At 48.2% G+C, this 18,007-nt stretch overlaps 1 protein-coding gene across 1 annotated transcript in view; it reads left to right on the forward strand.

Moving 5' to 3' along the window:
• The window catches only part of ABCC1 (ATP binding cassette subfamily C member 1), a 180,480-nt gene that overhangs the window by 135,127 nt on the left and 27,346 nt on the right, over nt 1–18,007 (forward strand). The window contains exons 20-23 of the mRNA XM_042782274.1: nt 8,069–8,156; nt 12,219–12,351; nt 14,430–14,637; nt 16,842–17,152. Coding sequence (XP_042638208.1) covers nt 8,069–8,156; nt 12,219–12,351; nt 14,430–14,637; nt 16,842–17,152 — 740 coding nt within the window. The remainder of the gene's footprint in view (nt 1–8,068; nt 8,157–12,218; nt 12,352–14,429; nt 14,638–16,841; nt 17,153–18,007) is intronic.

An 18,007-nucleotide genomic window follows, 5' to 3' on the forward strand; every position in this document is an offset into this window, starting at 1 on the left:
GGCAGGTGCCGTACTTTCCTGTAATGTGGCTGTGGGCCTGCTGAGCTTCAGGTTCCTCATGGCAAAAATGGGGATGATCTCTTGGCTTGCAAGAGCCCATGAGACTCCAATGACATACGTAGCATAACTCAGATCAGATGTGAGGGCTGAGTATGCAGGCACTGAGTTAGCACAGCCTGGGTTTGAATCTTACCAGCTGTGACCTCAGGCCAGTCCCTCAAAGCCTCTGGGCCTCCACCTCGTCGCTGGCGTTCAGTGTGGATGAAGTGTGCTGGAGTACACGGAGGCTCAGGCGGGGGGCCTGGTGCTTTGTAAGCCTTTGGTCAATGATAGCTATTATTATCACTCCTCAGGAGAAGATGGTATATCCTCCTGTGACATATGCACACTTGGCATCTGCCAACTCGAGATAGAACCTCCCCTTCCCAGCCATCCTGCCTAGCCTGCTCTCCCACGCCAGGAATCTGGAAGCTAGAATAATGTTGGAGGCACCCTGTGGCTCCTCAGAGAATTCTTGGTACAGACCTTACTCTGTGAGTGTCTTTGGCACAAATCAGGTGAGACTTCTAAGGAACCTGTACTCTTAGCAGCTGGTTGAAGGTTCAGAACCTGGTTTGCAGCCTTTCCAGGCTCTTGGGGCTCCACTGGTGAGACTGGCATCTCTAAGGATCCTCAGTGCCTCTCTTCTTGAAGCTTTGACCTGGCAATAACATGGCCAAAGAAGAGGCTGGCAGGTACTTTTTTCTGGGCCCCATAGGACCATGACTTTGGTCTGGCCTACTCTGCTTTGGTTTCAGCTGTTGCTGAGAAGAGTGGAGATAAAGAGGCCACTTGCCTCCCCTGATGTCTCTCTTCCAGGAGCTAATTACAGACTCCCTTGGCCCTTGGTGCATGTTCTGTGCTTGATCCCCAAGCAGGTCTCAGATAAACTGTCCTCAGTGGCTGGGGCTTCAGCGCCACCACATGGCAGTGTTGCCTCTGGCAACACTGACATCAAAGCCTTGGTGAACGGGCCTCTCAAACCGCAGTGCAGCAGCCCTGGGGATCACCAGGAAAGACCTGTTCGTTCATTTCATTCATTTATTTAGTTACTCAACAAGTCTTACCGAGCACCTACTATGTGTTAAGTACTGTTCTATGTCCTGGGGGATATAGCAGTAAACATGACAGAGGCAAACTCCTACCATGGAGCTTAGAATCTAGTGGAAAAGAAAAACAATAAGCAAATCATCAGATAAAGATGGTTTCAATAGCATTCGGTGCTGGGAAGGAAAAAGTAGGATAATGGTCTGGGGAGTGATGGATGATAACTCAGGCAGCAGGGGAACGATAAGGAAGCTCTCTGTGGGATGGAGGCTTTGATGTGGGAAGGCTGGGAAACAGACAAAAAGGACAAGATCTGGGGAACAGTGTTCTGGGCACAGGAAACAACAAATGCAAAGCCCTCAGGGCCAGTGCAAGCTTGATTTAAGGTACGAAGTGGAGGCCTGTGTGGTCAGACCGTAGTGGGCAAGGGGTAGAGGGGGAGATGAGGTTGGCAGGGTAGTCACCCTGCTGGGCCTTTGGAAGCATCTGAATCTCAGAGAGGGCAATTGACCAGCCCAAGGATACACAGCACTGCTGACAGGACTGGGAGGGACCCCAAGTCTGCTTTCGGCTTCCGGTCCATGGAGCCTTCTGTGGTTTCCTGGTCATTCACACCTCTGTATCAGTGTTTCACTGAAGAGTTCCTAGTGGCTTTGGTTGTTTATTAGTTCTTTTTTGAAATAACATCTTTATTGAGATATAATTCACGCACTACACAATTCACCCATTTAAAGTATCCAGTGGTTTTTAGTGTATTCAGGGTTGTATAGATATCACCACAATCAGTTTTAGAAATTTTCATCACCCAGAAAGAAACCCCATATCCAGTAGCACTCACTCTGCATTTTCCTCCAACCCTCCCAGAACTAGACCACCAGTCGGCTCCTTTCTGTACCCATAGATTTGCCTGTTCTAGACATGTCATATAAATGGAATTCTACAGTGTTTGTGTTTTTTGTGGCTGATTTCTTTCATTAGCATAATGTTTTCAAAGTTCATCTGTATCGTACCATGTTTCAGTACTTCATTCACTTTTATTGCCAAGTAATATTCTGTTTTGTGGATATATACCACATTTTATTTCTCTGTTCATCACTTGATGGGCATTTGGGTGGTTTTGCTTTTTAGCGGTTGTGAATAGTGCTGTTGTGACCCACTCCCAAACAAACCAACCAATAAACCCATGCTGTCAAATCGATGTCAGCTCATAGCAAGCTTATAGGACAGAGTGGAACTGCCTCATAGGGTTTCCATCAGACTTTACAGAAGCAGACTGCCACTTTCTCATGTAGAGCAGCTGGCGAGTTCAAACCGCCAACGTTTTGGTTTGCAGCTGAGCGCTTAAACTGCAGCCAAACTACCGTAGTGGTTTAAAAAGAAGGTTTTGTTTTGTTTTTTGCCAGCGTGTAACATGTGCTATCTTTTTAGCTCTAAATCATCTCATTGGAACAGGTTTCTACATAGCCATGCATTTACAGTTGGGAAGTTTTCCCTCTAAGTCTGTCTTGTTTTCCTCTTGCTGTAGTTTCCATCCTCTGATTGTCTCTTAGCTCTAGTTAAGACACACCTGTGTGATGGGTTGAGGCAACTTCACAATCACTGTATTTTACCAAATCCAGACTACACATGGGCTAAAATAGCTCTCTGTGCTTCGTAAGTCAACGCAGATGAGTTTAACTGAATCTCCCAGAATAAAATCTCTCTCGCCTTTCAATCCAGGGGAGCCAGGAACATTCTGCTGGCCTCGGGTGGTTTATTTTTTCTCCCCTCCTCCCCAGCAGCCAGAGTTTGCAGCTCAGTTTATGCAGGACATGGATGCTGCCCAGTTACTATTTTTTGTGCACATCAGCACTTAATTTGGTGATGAGAATACCACCCATCACCCTAGTGCTTTTGTAGGTTTGTTTCCCAATTCCACCAGGCAGTACTCAGAGAAGTCTTCAGCCTGTGGGTATTAAATCAAACTGGGTGTGTCCCCCAACACACACACCTCTATGGAGGGACTCTGTTTGTAAATCTTAATGTCAAGGTCTAGTTGTACTCCACTTCAGCCAACTCCAAGGGCCAGTGACCTTGGACTTATTTGGATCACATCTTTGGCTGTTTCTGAGGAGAAACTTCTGTTTCTGTCCCTCTCCTACTCACCATTCATTTTGACATCTTCTCCACCTGACGTTTTTTGAGGCATTATTCTTTGACAAGTTGAAATCATACTGTACAATTTTGTCATCTCTTATTCATCCCCTCTCCTTTTTCTCTGTTTTCTTAACGTGGAGTCAAAAGTACCTCTCCATATTACAAAAACCTGTCAGAAACACTGAACAGCTGCTGGAGCATTCATCGGACAGACTGCACATTCCTTTTGGCTGTCCTCAGGGTGATATTTCTTCCTCTTTTGAATATGAAGAACTTTCAGAGCCGAGTCCGGTGGATAAGGTTGGGAGATGCAGCCAGTCAATTCCGTTTTTGGTCAAAATTGAGGTGTTGACTATAAAGCAACAGTTGGATCTTTTCCTCGAGGGAGGCCTGCCTGCTGGCCCTTGCCCAAGCGGAGTTGCAGAACCTTCTTGAGTAAAGGCAGTGGTGCTGGAATAAAGAGCTTCCTGAGGTGCCTGCTTTGAGGGCTCCTGGGCTGAGTGCACAAGGAGCCCTGGTGGGCAGTGGATGAAGGACTTGGTTGCTAACCAGAAATTTGGCAGTTCAAACCCACCAGCCACTCTGCAGGACAAAGGTGTGACAGTCTGCTTACGTGAAAATGTGTAGCCTCAGAAACTATAAGGTTATTCCGAGTCAGAATCGACTTGCTGGCCAATGGGTTTAGTGTTTTGGTTGGGCTGAGTGCACAGCCCAGGCAGCCTCCCATGTGCTATGAGGTAGCAGCAAAGTCTGAGTGGTCTCCATTTGAGCCCCATCATCTGGCACTCAGAACATTGTTGAATTACAGGTTTCATGTGTTTACTTTAAAGAAAAAAGGAAACTCTTTATTATTTTGTAGTACCTCTGCCCATCACTCATTTCCCCTTCATCCTGCTTTATTCTTTGTAGCCCTCCTCACTGCCTGACAGTAAATTATGGATCCACCGGTTTGCTCCTTGTCCACCTCTCTCCTGGAGATTTAAGCTCTGTGAGGGTGTTTGGGTCCCCACTCTGTGCCCCGGACTGAGAACAGCACCTAGTGTGTGGTGGACAGTCAGTGCTTTTGTTGGGTGCCATTGAGTCAGCCGGCTTTTGACTCACAGCAGCCCCATGGGACAAAGTAGAACCACCTCATAGGGTTTTCTAGGCTTTACAGGAACAGATCACCAGGTGTTTGTCCCATGGAGCCCAGGTAGGTTCAGACCTTGCAGTTAGCAGCCCAGTGCTTACCTGTTGCCCCAGCAGGACTCCTAGCCACTCAGTGATGTGTTAAATAAGTAAGGGGATGAATTGTTCTTTGACTATTTTAGGCATGAACTATCTATGCAATCTATAGGTCCGAGGCTGTGGACATTAACAGAGCTGTGTAAATATCCCAGGACAGAAGAAAACCTGGGCTTGATCTTACCCATTTCTCTCAGCGCCAGTTTAGAAACCAGCTTTGTGGTTATGGGCTGTGAGGTGGTACCACCATTGCCAATGGGAGGCCCCCTCTGGTATTTGGAAACTCAACTCTGCTTCTTCACTTGTGTGTCAGATAAGTCCATGTGCCCATCAGAGGTGTACAGAGCACCTGCTGTGTGTGCCACAAGGCCATCTGGTATGTATAGCACTGTGTAGGATGATGCCCCTGGAGCTGTGCAGTGCACATCCTGTTCAGCTGCACATGGCAACCTGACACAACAGGTGCTGGGAATAGAATGGTGGATCAAACCTGGTCCGAGCTCTTAAGAACTCACAGTCAGATGGAGGAGATGTATCACTAAGCAATCAAGGACGTCCTGGTGCTAAACACAGTGGTGGAGGGGAACCTGCGGGTCCGTGAGAGCCCACAGAAGCCCCCATCTCAGCCTGAGAGTGTCCAAGATGACAGCTGAGTGACCTTCTCTTCCCCTTTTCTTGAGTCTTTGGTCCCTCTCAGGCTCCGTGTCCGACCTCCGAGACTAAAGACTGAGGTGGAACAGACAGGAGCAAGGCCTGTGCCACCTCCAGCTGCCCTGCCCCCTGTGCCCCACTGTAATGCTTGATTCTTTTCTCTCTGCTGCCATGAAACAGGCATAAAGACAGAAGGTTAGTCTGCATTTTCCTTGCTCTTTTTGTGGTTAAACAATTACAGTTAAGACTTTGAGGACTAGGGACTGGTCTTGGGCATCCTGCTTGTCAGGGATCCACCTACTCAACACATGTGGGATGGGGTAACCAAGGCCCAAATGGAGAAGGCCCTCAGTTACCTGGGCCCCTCATCCTTATGAGTGACATCCCATTTGTCAGCTCTGGGCATTTTATTGGGGGCTTAGGGAGGCCATTTTGACTTGGTTCTTAACACTTTCTTGGGTCTTGTGAATTTCCAGGCAGCAAAGTGGTGGATGTGACAGAGGAAGGTCAGTGGCACGGGGGTTAGAATTGACTGCGCTTGTAGAATGACACCTAGAGGGACTTGCACTGTTGCTGCATGCCTGGGAGGGGACTTGGGTATCTGTGCATTTTCCCTCCCTCCCATTGTTCATGTACTGATTCATTCAGTGAACAGTAGGCACCTGTTGTGTGCCAGGTTTTGTCCTTTGTGCTTGGAGATGCAGTTTGATTCTTCAGCTCAGCCTCTGGTCGCCTGGATGACCTTGGCTAATCTTTCTTGTCTCTCCTCTGTCAAATGACCGTGACAGTGCATGCCAGGAAAGGTCATGTGTGGAAAGTGTCTGGCACATAGTAGATGGGCAACGGTTTGACTATTCAGATACTCTTCCTGTCTTGGGGATGCCCATCGCCCCCAAGGCAGGTCAAGACAGTGTGGGGTGATGGTGCCTGGTAGAGTCCCCGCAGGTGGGCTGCCGGGGCACAGAGGAGTGATGTCATCCTGTAGAATTTCAGTGGGAAAGGCTGCCACGGCTCCCTATGGTAACATAAAGGCACAGACTGGCAAACCCATGCCACCTGTAGTCTGTAACCAGCAGTGCATGGCTGAATCAACAGAGTCAACTCTGGCCACTTTACCAAAAAGGGCATTTGTTGGAACTAATTGGGGCTCATGATCATCAAAGGTAAAACTGCACAGCTAGGACTCAGGAAATGAGAACTCCAGATGGGGCTCCTTTAGCATGGATCAACTTGAACTCTCTTTGGCCCTTACTGGGCCACTCACCATCCAAAGTCCTGAGCCAGGGTCTCACTGGCTTACCTTAGGCAGGGCCCCCTGGCTGGGCAAAAGTGGGTACGCTGATTGGCAGGAGAGGAGAAGGCTGTGGCTTACGGGAGGGGCGCCTGGCACTGCCAGATTGGAAGAAGGGCCTCTCTGAAGCTCACCCCCCACAGAACAAGCATCTCTGAGGGTGTTTCCTGCCCCAGAGAAAGTCAAGGCCATCTTGTGCAGTGATCTGAGCCCAGACTGCCTGCAGCTGCATGGAATTCCATCTTGCCATCACCCCTCCTTCACGCATGATTTGGCCATTTTCTTTTAGCTTTGTTTTCATTGGAGGTAGAAGGACAAGTATTAGGGAACATTTAAAGCAGTAATTCTCAATCCTGGCTATGCCCCAGATTTATCTGTAGGTGTTTCAAAATACAAAGAAGCACCACAACCGTTTGTGTCCTTTACTGAGCACGCACTGCACCAAGCACCGTGTAAGGTCTTATTCCGTCTTCCACGGAGCTGGTGAGACAGGTGCTGTTGGCATCTCCAGGTGGCAGATAAGGAAGCTGAAGCACAGAGTTCCATAACTTACCCAGGACACACAGCTGGGGTGGAGGGACACCTCTCTGAGTCGCAGTTACTGAGTTGAGCAGCTACGCTGTCGTGTGCTCAGCATGGCAGCACCCAGCCTGCTCTGCCTTGTCCCTGTGGGAAGTGGGCTGGACCTGGGCATCTGGGCCTCCGGAAGTGTCCCAGCTGATGCAGTCTGCGGCCAGGATCAAGAATCACTGGTGCTTCGAGGACCCCAGCCCTCTGTCTGTATTTCCTGTGGCTGTCACCTGAGAGTGCCTGCCGTTTTTGCATTCTGCTTTTTTTCACGTTACCTCAGCAAATCCCAGGGTGTCCGAGTCCCCTGTTAGCAGCCTGTTTGTCCCCTTTTGTCACTTCTCTCCTGTGCCTTCTCCTACCCTTGTGGAGTCGGCTCTTCAGACTCCTCTCTGGGCTTCCCTTCTGGCACCAGAGAGCAAGGAAACCAGTATGTACAGTGAGCCTGCCACTGAGTGGAGATGAGTGAGACAATACCTTTAAGAACAGCAGCACTCGCACGGGAAGCACCTCTCCGTGAATGTTAGCCATTGTCCTTGCCGATGTTCTGATTACCATCACTGATGCTGGGTAGGGACTTTCTGGGACTGTGGTGTGGCCGGGATGTTGAAATACTTTCTTTTTCTTGGGGAAGCCCCTGCCCCAGTCCTTCTAGACCTCTCTGTGTTCTTAACCAAAGGGTTAACTCCTGCCGCAGGGGCCTCTGAGACTCTCCCTGTTGGTGCATGTCTTTGCCATGCTGGTTGCTGTTTGTTTTGAGTAGCCCCCGTTGGGATGTTTGGGGACCAGCGGGCGTGCACTTGCCCGCTGCGTCCATGCCCCGCGGGCTAGACCTGAGGCAGCAGAGACCTGCCGCTCAGCTGCACGTTACCCATCGGGCTGGCACTCAGCACCTGCCCAGGCCCCGCACCCTCTGCCAATGGGGTTCCCAAGCAGCTGCATGCAGTAGCATCCTTGCGCCAGATGTGGTCTCAGCAGAGCAGGTCTTACTTTCTGAGCTTCCTGGTGATCAGATTATCCACTCTCTCCCCCTGAAGTGAGAGGTTTTCCTTGTCTTGGGTTTTGGTGTCTGCTCTTAAAGCCCCATTACTCTCTGTCTCTCTCTCCTGCCAGGGTTAACAGGCAGCAGTGGTCCAGCGAAGGAGGCGAAGCTGGAGAATGGAATGCTTGTAACAGACACCGCGGGGAAGCAGCTGCAGAGGTGAGGCCAGTGGGCAGCCTCGTCCTGAGCTCTCCAGGCCCACATTGCTGTCCAAGGGCAGGGAGGAGGGTGCGGGAGCCAGCTGCTTGGCATGACCTTTCAAAAAAGACCTCCAGCTCCCCTAGGGTCTTGGAAAGAGCTGTGTTCTGCCTCCCAGCCCAAATCTTGCAGGACCTTGCTTTCTGGAGTGCAGTGGCCCGCAGGATGAGCCTGGTACCGTTCCTGCCAGGTGACACAGCTCACATGGGTCTCATAAGTTACCATCTGTCAGTACTTCTGACCCTCATTCCCTGCATGGTATGCACCTGTGGCTGGCTTGTTCCGAGAGGCCTGGAACTTTCAGGCACTAAAAGCTGCTATTTGATTGAAAGCAGTCACAGTAATAGCGAGTGTGTTTCGTGCACCATAGGGAACCTGGCATAGTGCCATGCTCTGGATGGTCTGTCAGATCCTGGAGATGGTTACTGTCATCATCCCATTTCACAGCTGAGCACACTGAGAGCTCTCCACAAATATTAGGTAAAGAGAAGCTGAGCTTGGAATTGAACCCAATCCAGTGTGTGGCCAGCACTCCTAAGTTTTGTGCTGGGATATTTTAAAACAGGTTCCTTTTGGTCTGCTCATTAGACACTTGGAGAAGCTACATCCTCTGGGTTACACCTCGGTTTCCTCATCTTCCAGAGAGGGTTTATATTAGTAGCAACCTCATGGGGTTGTAGTAAGGTTTACACAATGTAATGTATATAAAGCACTTAGGACAGTGGCCTGCCCAGAGTCAGTACGCAGCAGATACCAATACGAGCACCAGTTGCCAAGACAACTGTACTCATGGCAACTCCTGTGTATCAGAGTAGAACTGTGGTCCTGAGGACTTTCAGAGGTTTTCAGAAGTTGGTCGCCAGGCCTTTCTTCTGCAGTATCTCTGGGCGGACTTGAATTCCCAGCCTTTTGGTTGGCTGCTGAATGCTGTATCTGTTTGCACCACCCAGGGACACCTGCTCAGTAAACAGTGTCCAGTTATTATTATGAAGAATTTCTATTGTGATTTGGGTGAAAATTTACAGAGCAAATTCGTTTTCCATACAACAGTTCATACACATTTTGTTTCATGACATTGACTGCAGTTCCACATAGACTAATGGCTCTCTTCCCACTTTCTCCCTGTAGTTACCTCATCCGTGTGTCCTTCCCTCCCATGCACTCCTGCCCCCCGAACTGTCTCCCTTCTGTTCTCCCACGATTGTTCTCTCCAAGGAGTGTCACTACCTGATGTAAATGTTCACCCCATATGCCCGTCTGTCATTTGGCTGGAAGCCACAGGAGTGAGTTCAGTTCCAGACCTGAAAGCTAACTAGGCCCAGTTATTATTTTGGGACCACCTTATTTAGGGTGGGAACATTTCACAGAAATGGGGCCAGAAGGAAGTTGGCATGAGCAGCTCTGCTTATTAGGACATCACCCACTGTACCCTCCTGGATTCAGTTTGTTATCACATGGAGCAGGTGGAAATGTTTCCTCCTTTGTGTGCACTTGTCTAGATGGTAAACCAGGTGTCTCAGGTATAATGTGTGCACAGCACTTAGAACAATGCCTCTCTTGGAGTCAGAGGGGAACAGGGGTACTGCCAGGGTTCAGGCATAATAAAAAACTGTTAACTACATCACTAGAGCTCCTTGACAGTTGCCACCATCTAAGAATTGTAGTCAGATAGCCAAGAAAGGCAGTGTCTGTGTGTAGACCTGGAACTTAGGACCATGAAACCCTGTGAGTTTGCTGGAGTGGGACCATGGGGGGTCCAGCAGAAATATAAAGGTCATTGGGTGTATCACTTATCTTTAGCTGCCTAGCACATCACCACACACTTGACACCTTTTATGTCACAGTTCTGGGGGTCAGGAGTCCAGGCATGACAGCTGGGTCCTCTGGCTCAGGGTCTCTCTCAGGCTGCCATCAAGGTGTCGCCCAGGACTGGGGTCTCATCTAAAGGCCCAGCTGGGGAAGTGCCTATGCTCAAACTCATGGGTTGCGAGGGCTGTATTACTGAAGGCCTCATGTTTAACTGATTTTCAGCTGGAGACAGCCCTCAGTGCCTAGCTACCTGAGCTTTCCACCATGGAAACCTGCTTCATCAAAGCATGTCAGCCAAGAAGGCAGTGGAGGGGGCCGCCAGGGTAGTAGTCACATTCTGTCACCACTGCTGCATTCCATTGTTAGAAGCAAGCCACCTATCTCATCTATACTTGGGGAGGGGTTATACCAGGGCATACACACCAGGAGGCAGGATCAGTGGGAAGGATTCTAGCTGTATGGGGTGTGTGTACTGGAGGGGGGGAGTCTGGAGATGGCGGTCAGTGCTCCTGAATGCATTTATTCACAAAAATTCAACCTGTGGGAAATTGCAGTTAATGTCATGAGACAAAGTGTATATGAAATGCTGTATAGAAAATGAATTTGCTCTATAAACTTTCACCCAAATCACAATAAAAACTTAAAAAAAAAAATTCCACCTGTATTTACTGAGCCTGCTTTGCATCTCGCACTGTCCCCACTGTGGAGATCAGTGATGAGCCAAACAGGCAAAGTGGCTGGCCCCACACCCCCAAGAGACAGTGGATGGTAATGTGTTCTGATCCAGCACCGACCCTTCCTAGCCCTGGGACCTTGGATGGTTTTCCTTATGTACAAAATGAGTCCAGTAACAGAGCCTTTATCTGTAATGCCAGAACCTAAAAGCCTGTGAGAACTGAAGGTTTATAGCACATCTGTGTGGTAGAAAACTTACTTTTTATAAGTGTGTGGTCGGCCTTTTTAGTGGCAGAATGTAAGTTGACCTGAAGCCGAGTATGTTGTCCTTGTTAGTTGCTGCTGGCTTGATTCTAACTCGTGGCGACCCCACGTGTGCAGAGTAGAGCTACTCTATAAGATGTTCATGGCTGTCACCTTTTGGAAGCAGATCACAGGCTTACCTGCTGAGGCACTTCTGGGGTGGGTTCAAACCACCAGTCTTTTGTTTAGTCATCAAGTGCTTAACCAGCCTTCATTTTGCCCATTGAGTGGGGCCATTTGTGCATTTCACTGTGGAGATACCAGTGTATGTGATTCTGGAGGGTTTCCTCAGATCCCAGGGAGCTGGATAATAAGCAGCACAGTAACTGTATTAGTGTGTGAAATTGGCAGACCCATAACCCTGACACTCATCTGGCCCGAGAGTTTGGCGAGAGGATTGTGGCCCCGTGGTTGGGATCTTATGGAGTTGCTCTAAAAATTGAGGGAGATCAAGCACAGGGGAGCTTAGTGCCATGCGTGTTGCACAGTGAATACCTGATAACATTGCTTCAGGAAGGGAGGGGCGCTGAATGCAGTCAAGTGTATTCATTGAATAGATCGATCCTGGCTATGCATTAAGGCCCAAGTCACACATATTCACTGAGGTCCCAGTGACGAGGGGCCTTAGGACCTTGAAGCACTCTTTTTGGGGCCTCCTAGATTGGTGAGAACATCCATGCCCGGGAGAGGGCTGGCACGTTCCTGGGGACAGCGAAGGCCCCATGGCAGGAGCTCTCCCAGACTTCACCTGATGTGTTTCTATGCTTGTATCCTTTCTGGTTATAACAGATGGGTAAGTGTAGGTAATAGTCTGTGTGAGTGTGAGCCATTCTAGCAAATTCTTGAAACTGCTGGGGCAGTGAGAGCCAGCAGGGAGGCCAGTGTTTGCCTATTTTGCAGGGACTGGAAGGACAGTCCTAACTTGTGGAGACTTGACTCTGGGTGATCAGCTAAGGTCAGAGAAACAAAGTGCCATGTGGGTGGCTGGTGTCAGACTGATGGAGTAGGAAAGTGGGCTATGAGCTATCTCCACATTTTGGCCACTAGCCTTAACGTCAGCTATTATTCATGCCATATGTATGTGTGTGTCCATGTGCAGAGGGTGGCAGTTGCTTGGGACATCCCCTCTCTCAGAGGGCCCTGCCGTCCAGCTCAGACCACACGAGCAGCCCCAGGGCTCTGCAGATCACCCCAAGCTTTGGCCTGGTTGACACCAGTGTACCTCGCTTTCCTCAGACAGCTCAGCAGCTCCTCGTCATACAGCGGGGAGACACACAGACACCACAACAGCACCGCAGAGCTCCAGCAAGCCGGAGCAGAGAAGGAGGCCTGGAAGCTGATGGAGGCAGACAAGGCTCAAACTGGGCAGGTGAGGTCTGGCTCTCTAAGTTAGAGTAGTGGCTGGTGCACCCAAACACACACTCATGTATCCCTCACAACAAACTGTACAAGCACTATTTGCAGTGTGGAAACAAAGGCACAGAGTAGCTATCAACTTCCCTGAGGTTTTAGCTGCTGGCAGAGCTGGGTTTTGAACCCAGATAGGCAGGCCCCTGAGTTGGCCTTTGGTGTCTCTGCTGTACTGCCAGCTTATTTTTTGAGTAGCATGGGGACTCTCTTGGCTGTAGGTGACCCAAATGTCATAAAGCAGGACTCCTACGGTATGAGGCAATTTGAGAAATGTTCGGGTGTACATAAAGTGGCGTTAGGTTGTACACAGATACAGCGTTAAAGAACATTAAATTACATAGAAAAATACTTTCATTTGTCTTTTAGTCCTTAGATCACATTGGTGAGAAGGTCTCAGTTGGGTGCTAGATCCTCCTCAACATCTAATAGTTGTGAATCTTCCTTGTAACAAGGACATCAGGTTTCCAGCTCTTTTTTTATTGTATTTTTTTGAGATTCCCTATTTTGGGCAAGTGTGAATAAGTTCCCATTTAAGATGAAATCCAAAGTTTATTTTTACAAATAAATATTATGTGGGAAAAAAAAGTGGGGGAAAGGGGTAGATTTTTTAAAAAATAAGCAAATAAAGCAAAAACAAAAAGGATGGTACTGGGATAACTGGAGTTGGGGCACTGGTTCCTTGTGTCTACCCAGGTGCATCCAGTGCTTCCTGCCGCTTCCCTCCTCCTCTCATCACACCCTGCCGGTGGCCAGGCAGAAGTGACTGTGCTGTCTCTTGCTCCCTGAACCTCCAGGGAGCTAGAGAAATGACCCCAAATCAAGGACTTGGAAAGGAAGAGATTCTAGGTCTGTTTAAGCCTCCCTGTATCTCCACAACCACCATAGGAGATGGATCCTGCCTCTATCCCCATTTTGCATATGAGGAAAATTGAGGCGCACAGGGGCTTATGCCTTGCCAGAGCCGAAGCAAAAGTGGAACTGGGCTCGACACACCCAGTCATTTCTGATTCCCATTCACAGGTTCTTTACTGTAGTAAGGATGGGGATCCCCAGACTCTGCAGAGTAATTCCAGGGATGGCAGGCAGTTCTGCTTTCATGGTGAAAGCTGGATGTGAAATAAACCATGGTTGTAATTCTGATAACCACCTCCCCCCATGATTATTTCAATTTGAAGAACAAGCCTTGAAAAATTAAAAAGAGGCAGCCAGTAGACTCAGACAGTTTTTATTTTCTGAACTTCATCATGAAAAGCAAGCACACAAACAATGAAAGATCCCTGTAGTTTGTTTGAATCGAGCAAGCAGGTGTGGACGTGAGGTTGACCTGAACTGAGATGCTCCACCTCTTGTGTTGAGGGGACTCATACTTCAGGCAACTGGAATGTATTTATTTAGCCCCCGTCCTGGGCTCCACAGTGAATACATAAGTGAAACACTCCTCACCCACACTGCCTTGTGGAGCTGGGGCACCAGGCAGTGGGAGCCAGTTGATTTGGCATTGGGTGTTCAGGGGAAAAGGGGTGGCAGGTAGGCCCACTTGCAGGGTGGATGCCACATTTGGTCTTGGTTATTAGGCAACTTGTCACTCCTTCCCTTTTACTTGTAACTCTTGATGATGTTCCATTGTTCCTGGGGTTAAAGATTGAAATTCTGAACAGGGCCTCCAGGCCAGGTGGTCTGGCCACTATCTATTTCTCTAACCTCATCTGTTCTTTGATGTCCCAAAGGTGTCCTGTACTGTTAACAGCCCTACTGTGTTTATAATTATGCACTTATTTGGGTGATGATTTGATGAAAATCTGTCACCCCGCTTAACTAAAAGCTCCAGGAGGACAGAGAACTTGACTTTGTTGCTGTGTCCCCATGCCTGGTGCCTTGGAGGTGCCTGATAGCATTTGTGGAGTGACAAAAGGGAGGAGGTGCTGTAGTGTGAGCAGAGGTGTGGGTCTGGCGGCCACACATGTGCTGAAGAAGTTCTGACTATGTGGACATGGCTGGTGCATTTGGTAAAATGTCTTCTCTCTTGTTGATTTCCAGGTCAAGCTCTCTGTGTACTGGGATTACATGAAAGCTATTGGACTCTTCATTTCCTTTCTGAGCATCCTCCTCTTCTTGTGTAACCATGTTGCTTCCCTGGCTTCTAACTACTGGCTCAGTCTCTGGACTGATGATCCTGTCGTCAATGGGACCCAGGAACACACAAAACTCCGGCTGAGTATATATGGAGCCCTGGGCATTTCTCAAGGTGGGCTTCCCCCTTCCCACCATTCCTCACCCACTGATTCTGGCACCTATAGACGCTTCTGTGACTGAAGACACAATTGGTCCCCAGGTTCTCAGGGTTTGGTGCATCCCCAAATGAAGCCAAACCCAGATGAACAGTGCCAAGGACATAGGAAATGCTCACATAGTTGTAGAATGAAGTTTGTTTCATATTCTAGGAGGTGGGATGGAGGACAGCCATGTGCCCATTTTAAAGAGGAGAGTTGAGGACAAAGGTTATCCAGAACATTGGCAAGTTGGGAGGATCCCTTACCCCTTAAGACTGTGCCAAGGTGAAGGGGCTTCTGTAGCGTCTCATGTATGGACCCTTACTTATCGCCGAGGGAAGGAATTAATTTATACTGGGTGGTTCTCAGCCAGGGGGGATGCTGCTCACCAGTAGACCTTTGGCAATGGCTGGAGGTACTTTGGTTTTTACAACTAGAAACCAGGATGCCACCAAATATCCTGCAGTGGACACAGGGGCCACCACAACAGAATTATCCAAACCCAAATGTTAGTAGTGACAGATTGCGAAACCCTGGGCTGTACCTTCTTTGTGATCTCACAGAGGCCCCCAGGTGCAACAGCACTGGTAGTAATAGCTAACATTTATCAAGCACTTACTAGGTACCTGGCTATGTTCTAAACACTTTGATGGGTGTTCACCTACTTTATCCTTGTAGCATTCCCATGAGATAGGCGTAAACTGAAGGCCAGAGCAGTTAAGTAAGTTGCCCAAACATGGCAGCTTCCACTGAATGTGCAGTCTGGCTCCAGAGGTCATGCCTTTAAATGTTGTGCTACTCAGTATATTATCTGTGTGTTTATATGCTCATAATAACTCTGTAGCTGTGCATACATGTGTGTATTCGATGTCTGTGATATATATATATACATGTGTGCAGTGTAAATGCATGATGTTTTTGAGTACTTCCTGTCCATCAAACACATTGCCAAGTAGGCTCATTACATTCCTTAGTACCATGAATCAAGTACCATTGCCCTGTTTTACAGATGAGGAAAGCAAGGTTTAGAGAAGTCTGTGAATCTCAGTGGAAGCTCTCATGGTTGATAAGTGGTACACGACAAAAAATGCAACACTGCCATGGAGTCAGATCCGACTCCTAGTGACCCCTCCTTAGGTTTCTGAGGTGTTATCACTACAGAAGTAGGTTGCCCAACCTTCCTTCCCAGGAGTGGCTGGTGGGTTTGAACTGCCAGCCTTCTGGCTAGCAGTCAAATGCCTTAGACACTATGCCACCAGAGCTCCTTGCTAAGTGGTAGAGGCAGTATTTGGCAGTGTTGGCTCCAGAGCCTGTCATTTTTGTCCCAGCCACTTGGGTTTCCTGCTTGATTAGAAAGACCAAGATACAGCCTTCTCCATCCCTATGAAATCACTGCTCTGAAAAGAATGTTCCCTTTTGTGGATTATTTGGAAGAGCCAGATGTCTCATGGTATCCCAGAGGATGGCTTTGTACAAAACAGAACAACACACATGGTTTTCTTGAGATCCTCAGTTCCTGGAACCTTTTCCTCCCATAGGTTGGAGACTGAGGCCTCCAAATTGTAATTGCAGGAAGATGGAGAACAGAGAGGGTAGGATGTTTACCTAGGCTCACATAGTGTCTCTTCTAGAGTTGTACTATCAGTATGATAGTCATTAGCCACCTGTGCATATTTGAATTTAAATGAATTAAAATTAAATTTAAAATTCAGTTCCTTGGTTGCACTAGCCGCATTTTAAATGCTTCAAAGCTGTATGTGGCTAGTGGCTACTTTATTGGAAAGCTGAGCTCTAGAACATTTCCATCATTGTAGAAAGTTCTATTGGATAACACTGGTCCAGAGGAATACGGCATATGGATTAAAAACATGACCCTGGGGCTCTGCTTCTGATTGAGTGGCTGAGTACATGTGTGTGTGGTGTGGAGTACGTGTGGGACACAGTAATTCACATATCTGAGTTTGTTTTCTCATCTGTAAAATGGGGTAGTGCAGTGCTTGGCAGATACTAACTTCTCAATAAACAGTAATCACTATTATTATTACTACTACTGGATTGTTATTAGAAGTCGGGAGCCCATACCTGCTTCACCCACGTGGCCACACAGCCTCTCTGCAGTGTCTGTGCACAGCATGTCCTGTTGCCCTGTGTTGGAGTTTAATGCCTGGCGTGTTTGTAGGTATTGCTGTGTTTGGCTACTCCATGGCAGTGTCCATCGGGGGCATTTTTGCCTCCCGCCGCCTGCACCTGGATCTGCTGCATAACGTCCTCCGGTCGCCCATGAGCTTCTTTGAGCGGACGCCTAGTGGGAACCTGGTGAACCGCTTCTCCAAGGAGATGGACACAGTGGACTCAATGATCCCGCAGGTCATCAAGATGTTCATGGGCTCCCTGTTCAATGTCATCGGTGCCTGCATCATCATCCTGCTGGCCACGCCCATTGCTGCTGTCATCATCCCGCCCCTGGGCCTCATCTACTTCTTTGTCCAGGTAGGAGGTGGAGCCTGGTGTCCAGAATGAGCCCCGCTGTATGTTGCTCTCCCAAGTTGCTAAATGCTCATTTCATAGCATAGAGCTTATGAAGATTGCTTTGAGGAGATTTGGGTTGGTTTTTACCCATTTTTACTGCCTAAGTTGGTTATTTTTATCTTGTGATAACCATATATACTTTATCACTAATGATGGTTTACTTTTCTAGCTATAAGTTAGAAAAGGAAAAAAAAATACTGTTGTTGTTGTTGTTATGTGCCGTCGAGTCGGCCCCGACTCATAGCGACCCCTCCTTGGGTTTCCGAGGCAGTATCACTACGGAAGTAGGATTGCCCAACCTTCCTTCCGAGGAGTGGCTGGTGGATTTGAACCGCCGGCCTTCTGGTTAGCAGTCAAGTGCTTTAGCCACTATGCTACCAGAGCTCCTAACTGTAAGTTAGAAAAGGAAAAAAAAAATACTAGTTTGTTATAAAGAGACCTTTATTACTAAAATTTCTGTATGTATGAAATTCTTTAGTTCCTAAGCCCCCCGCAGATAATAGCATTAACAGTGGCTTAAACAAGACAGCGGTTTAGTTTTTCTGTCTTGTAACAGAAATTTAGAATTAGGCAGTGTCTTCATTATTTTTCTGCTCACCCATTCATGCCTCCAATGCATAAGTCAGCTTCATGGTCTAACATGGCTGCTGGAGTTGCAGCCATCATATGAGATAACAAAACTGAGGGAAGGGAACAGGGCAAGGGAGCATCTAATGGCTGAGTCAGCACTACTGCTTTGAATACACCTAATTGTCCAGAACTCATTATGTGACCACCTGTATTAGGAAAGGAGGCTTAGAAGGATAGCTTCTTTAG

The sequence above is a fragment of the Orycteropus afer genome, unplaced genomic scaffold, assembly GCF_000298275.1.
Source record: "Orycteropus afer afer isolate SDZICR_OR568_19922 unplaced genomic scaffold, OryAfe1.0 scaffold00281, whole genome shotgun sequence".
Lineage (NCBI taxonomy): Eukaryota > Metazoa > Chordata > Mammalia > Tubulidentata > Orycteropodidae > Orycteropus > Orycteropus afer.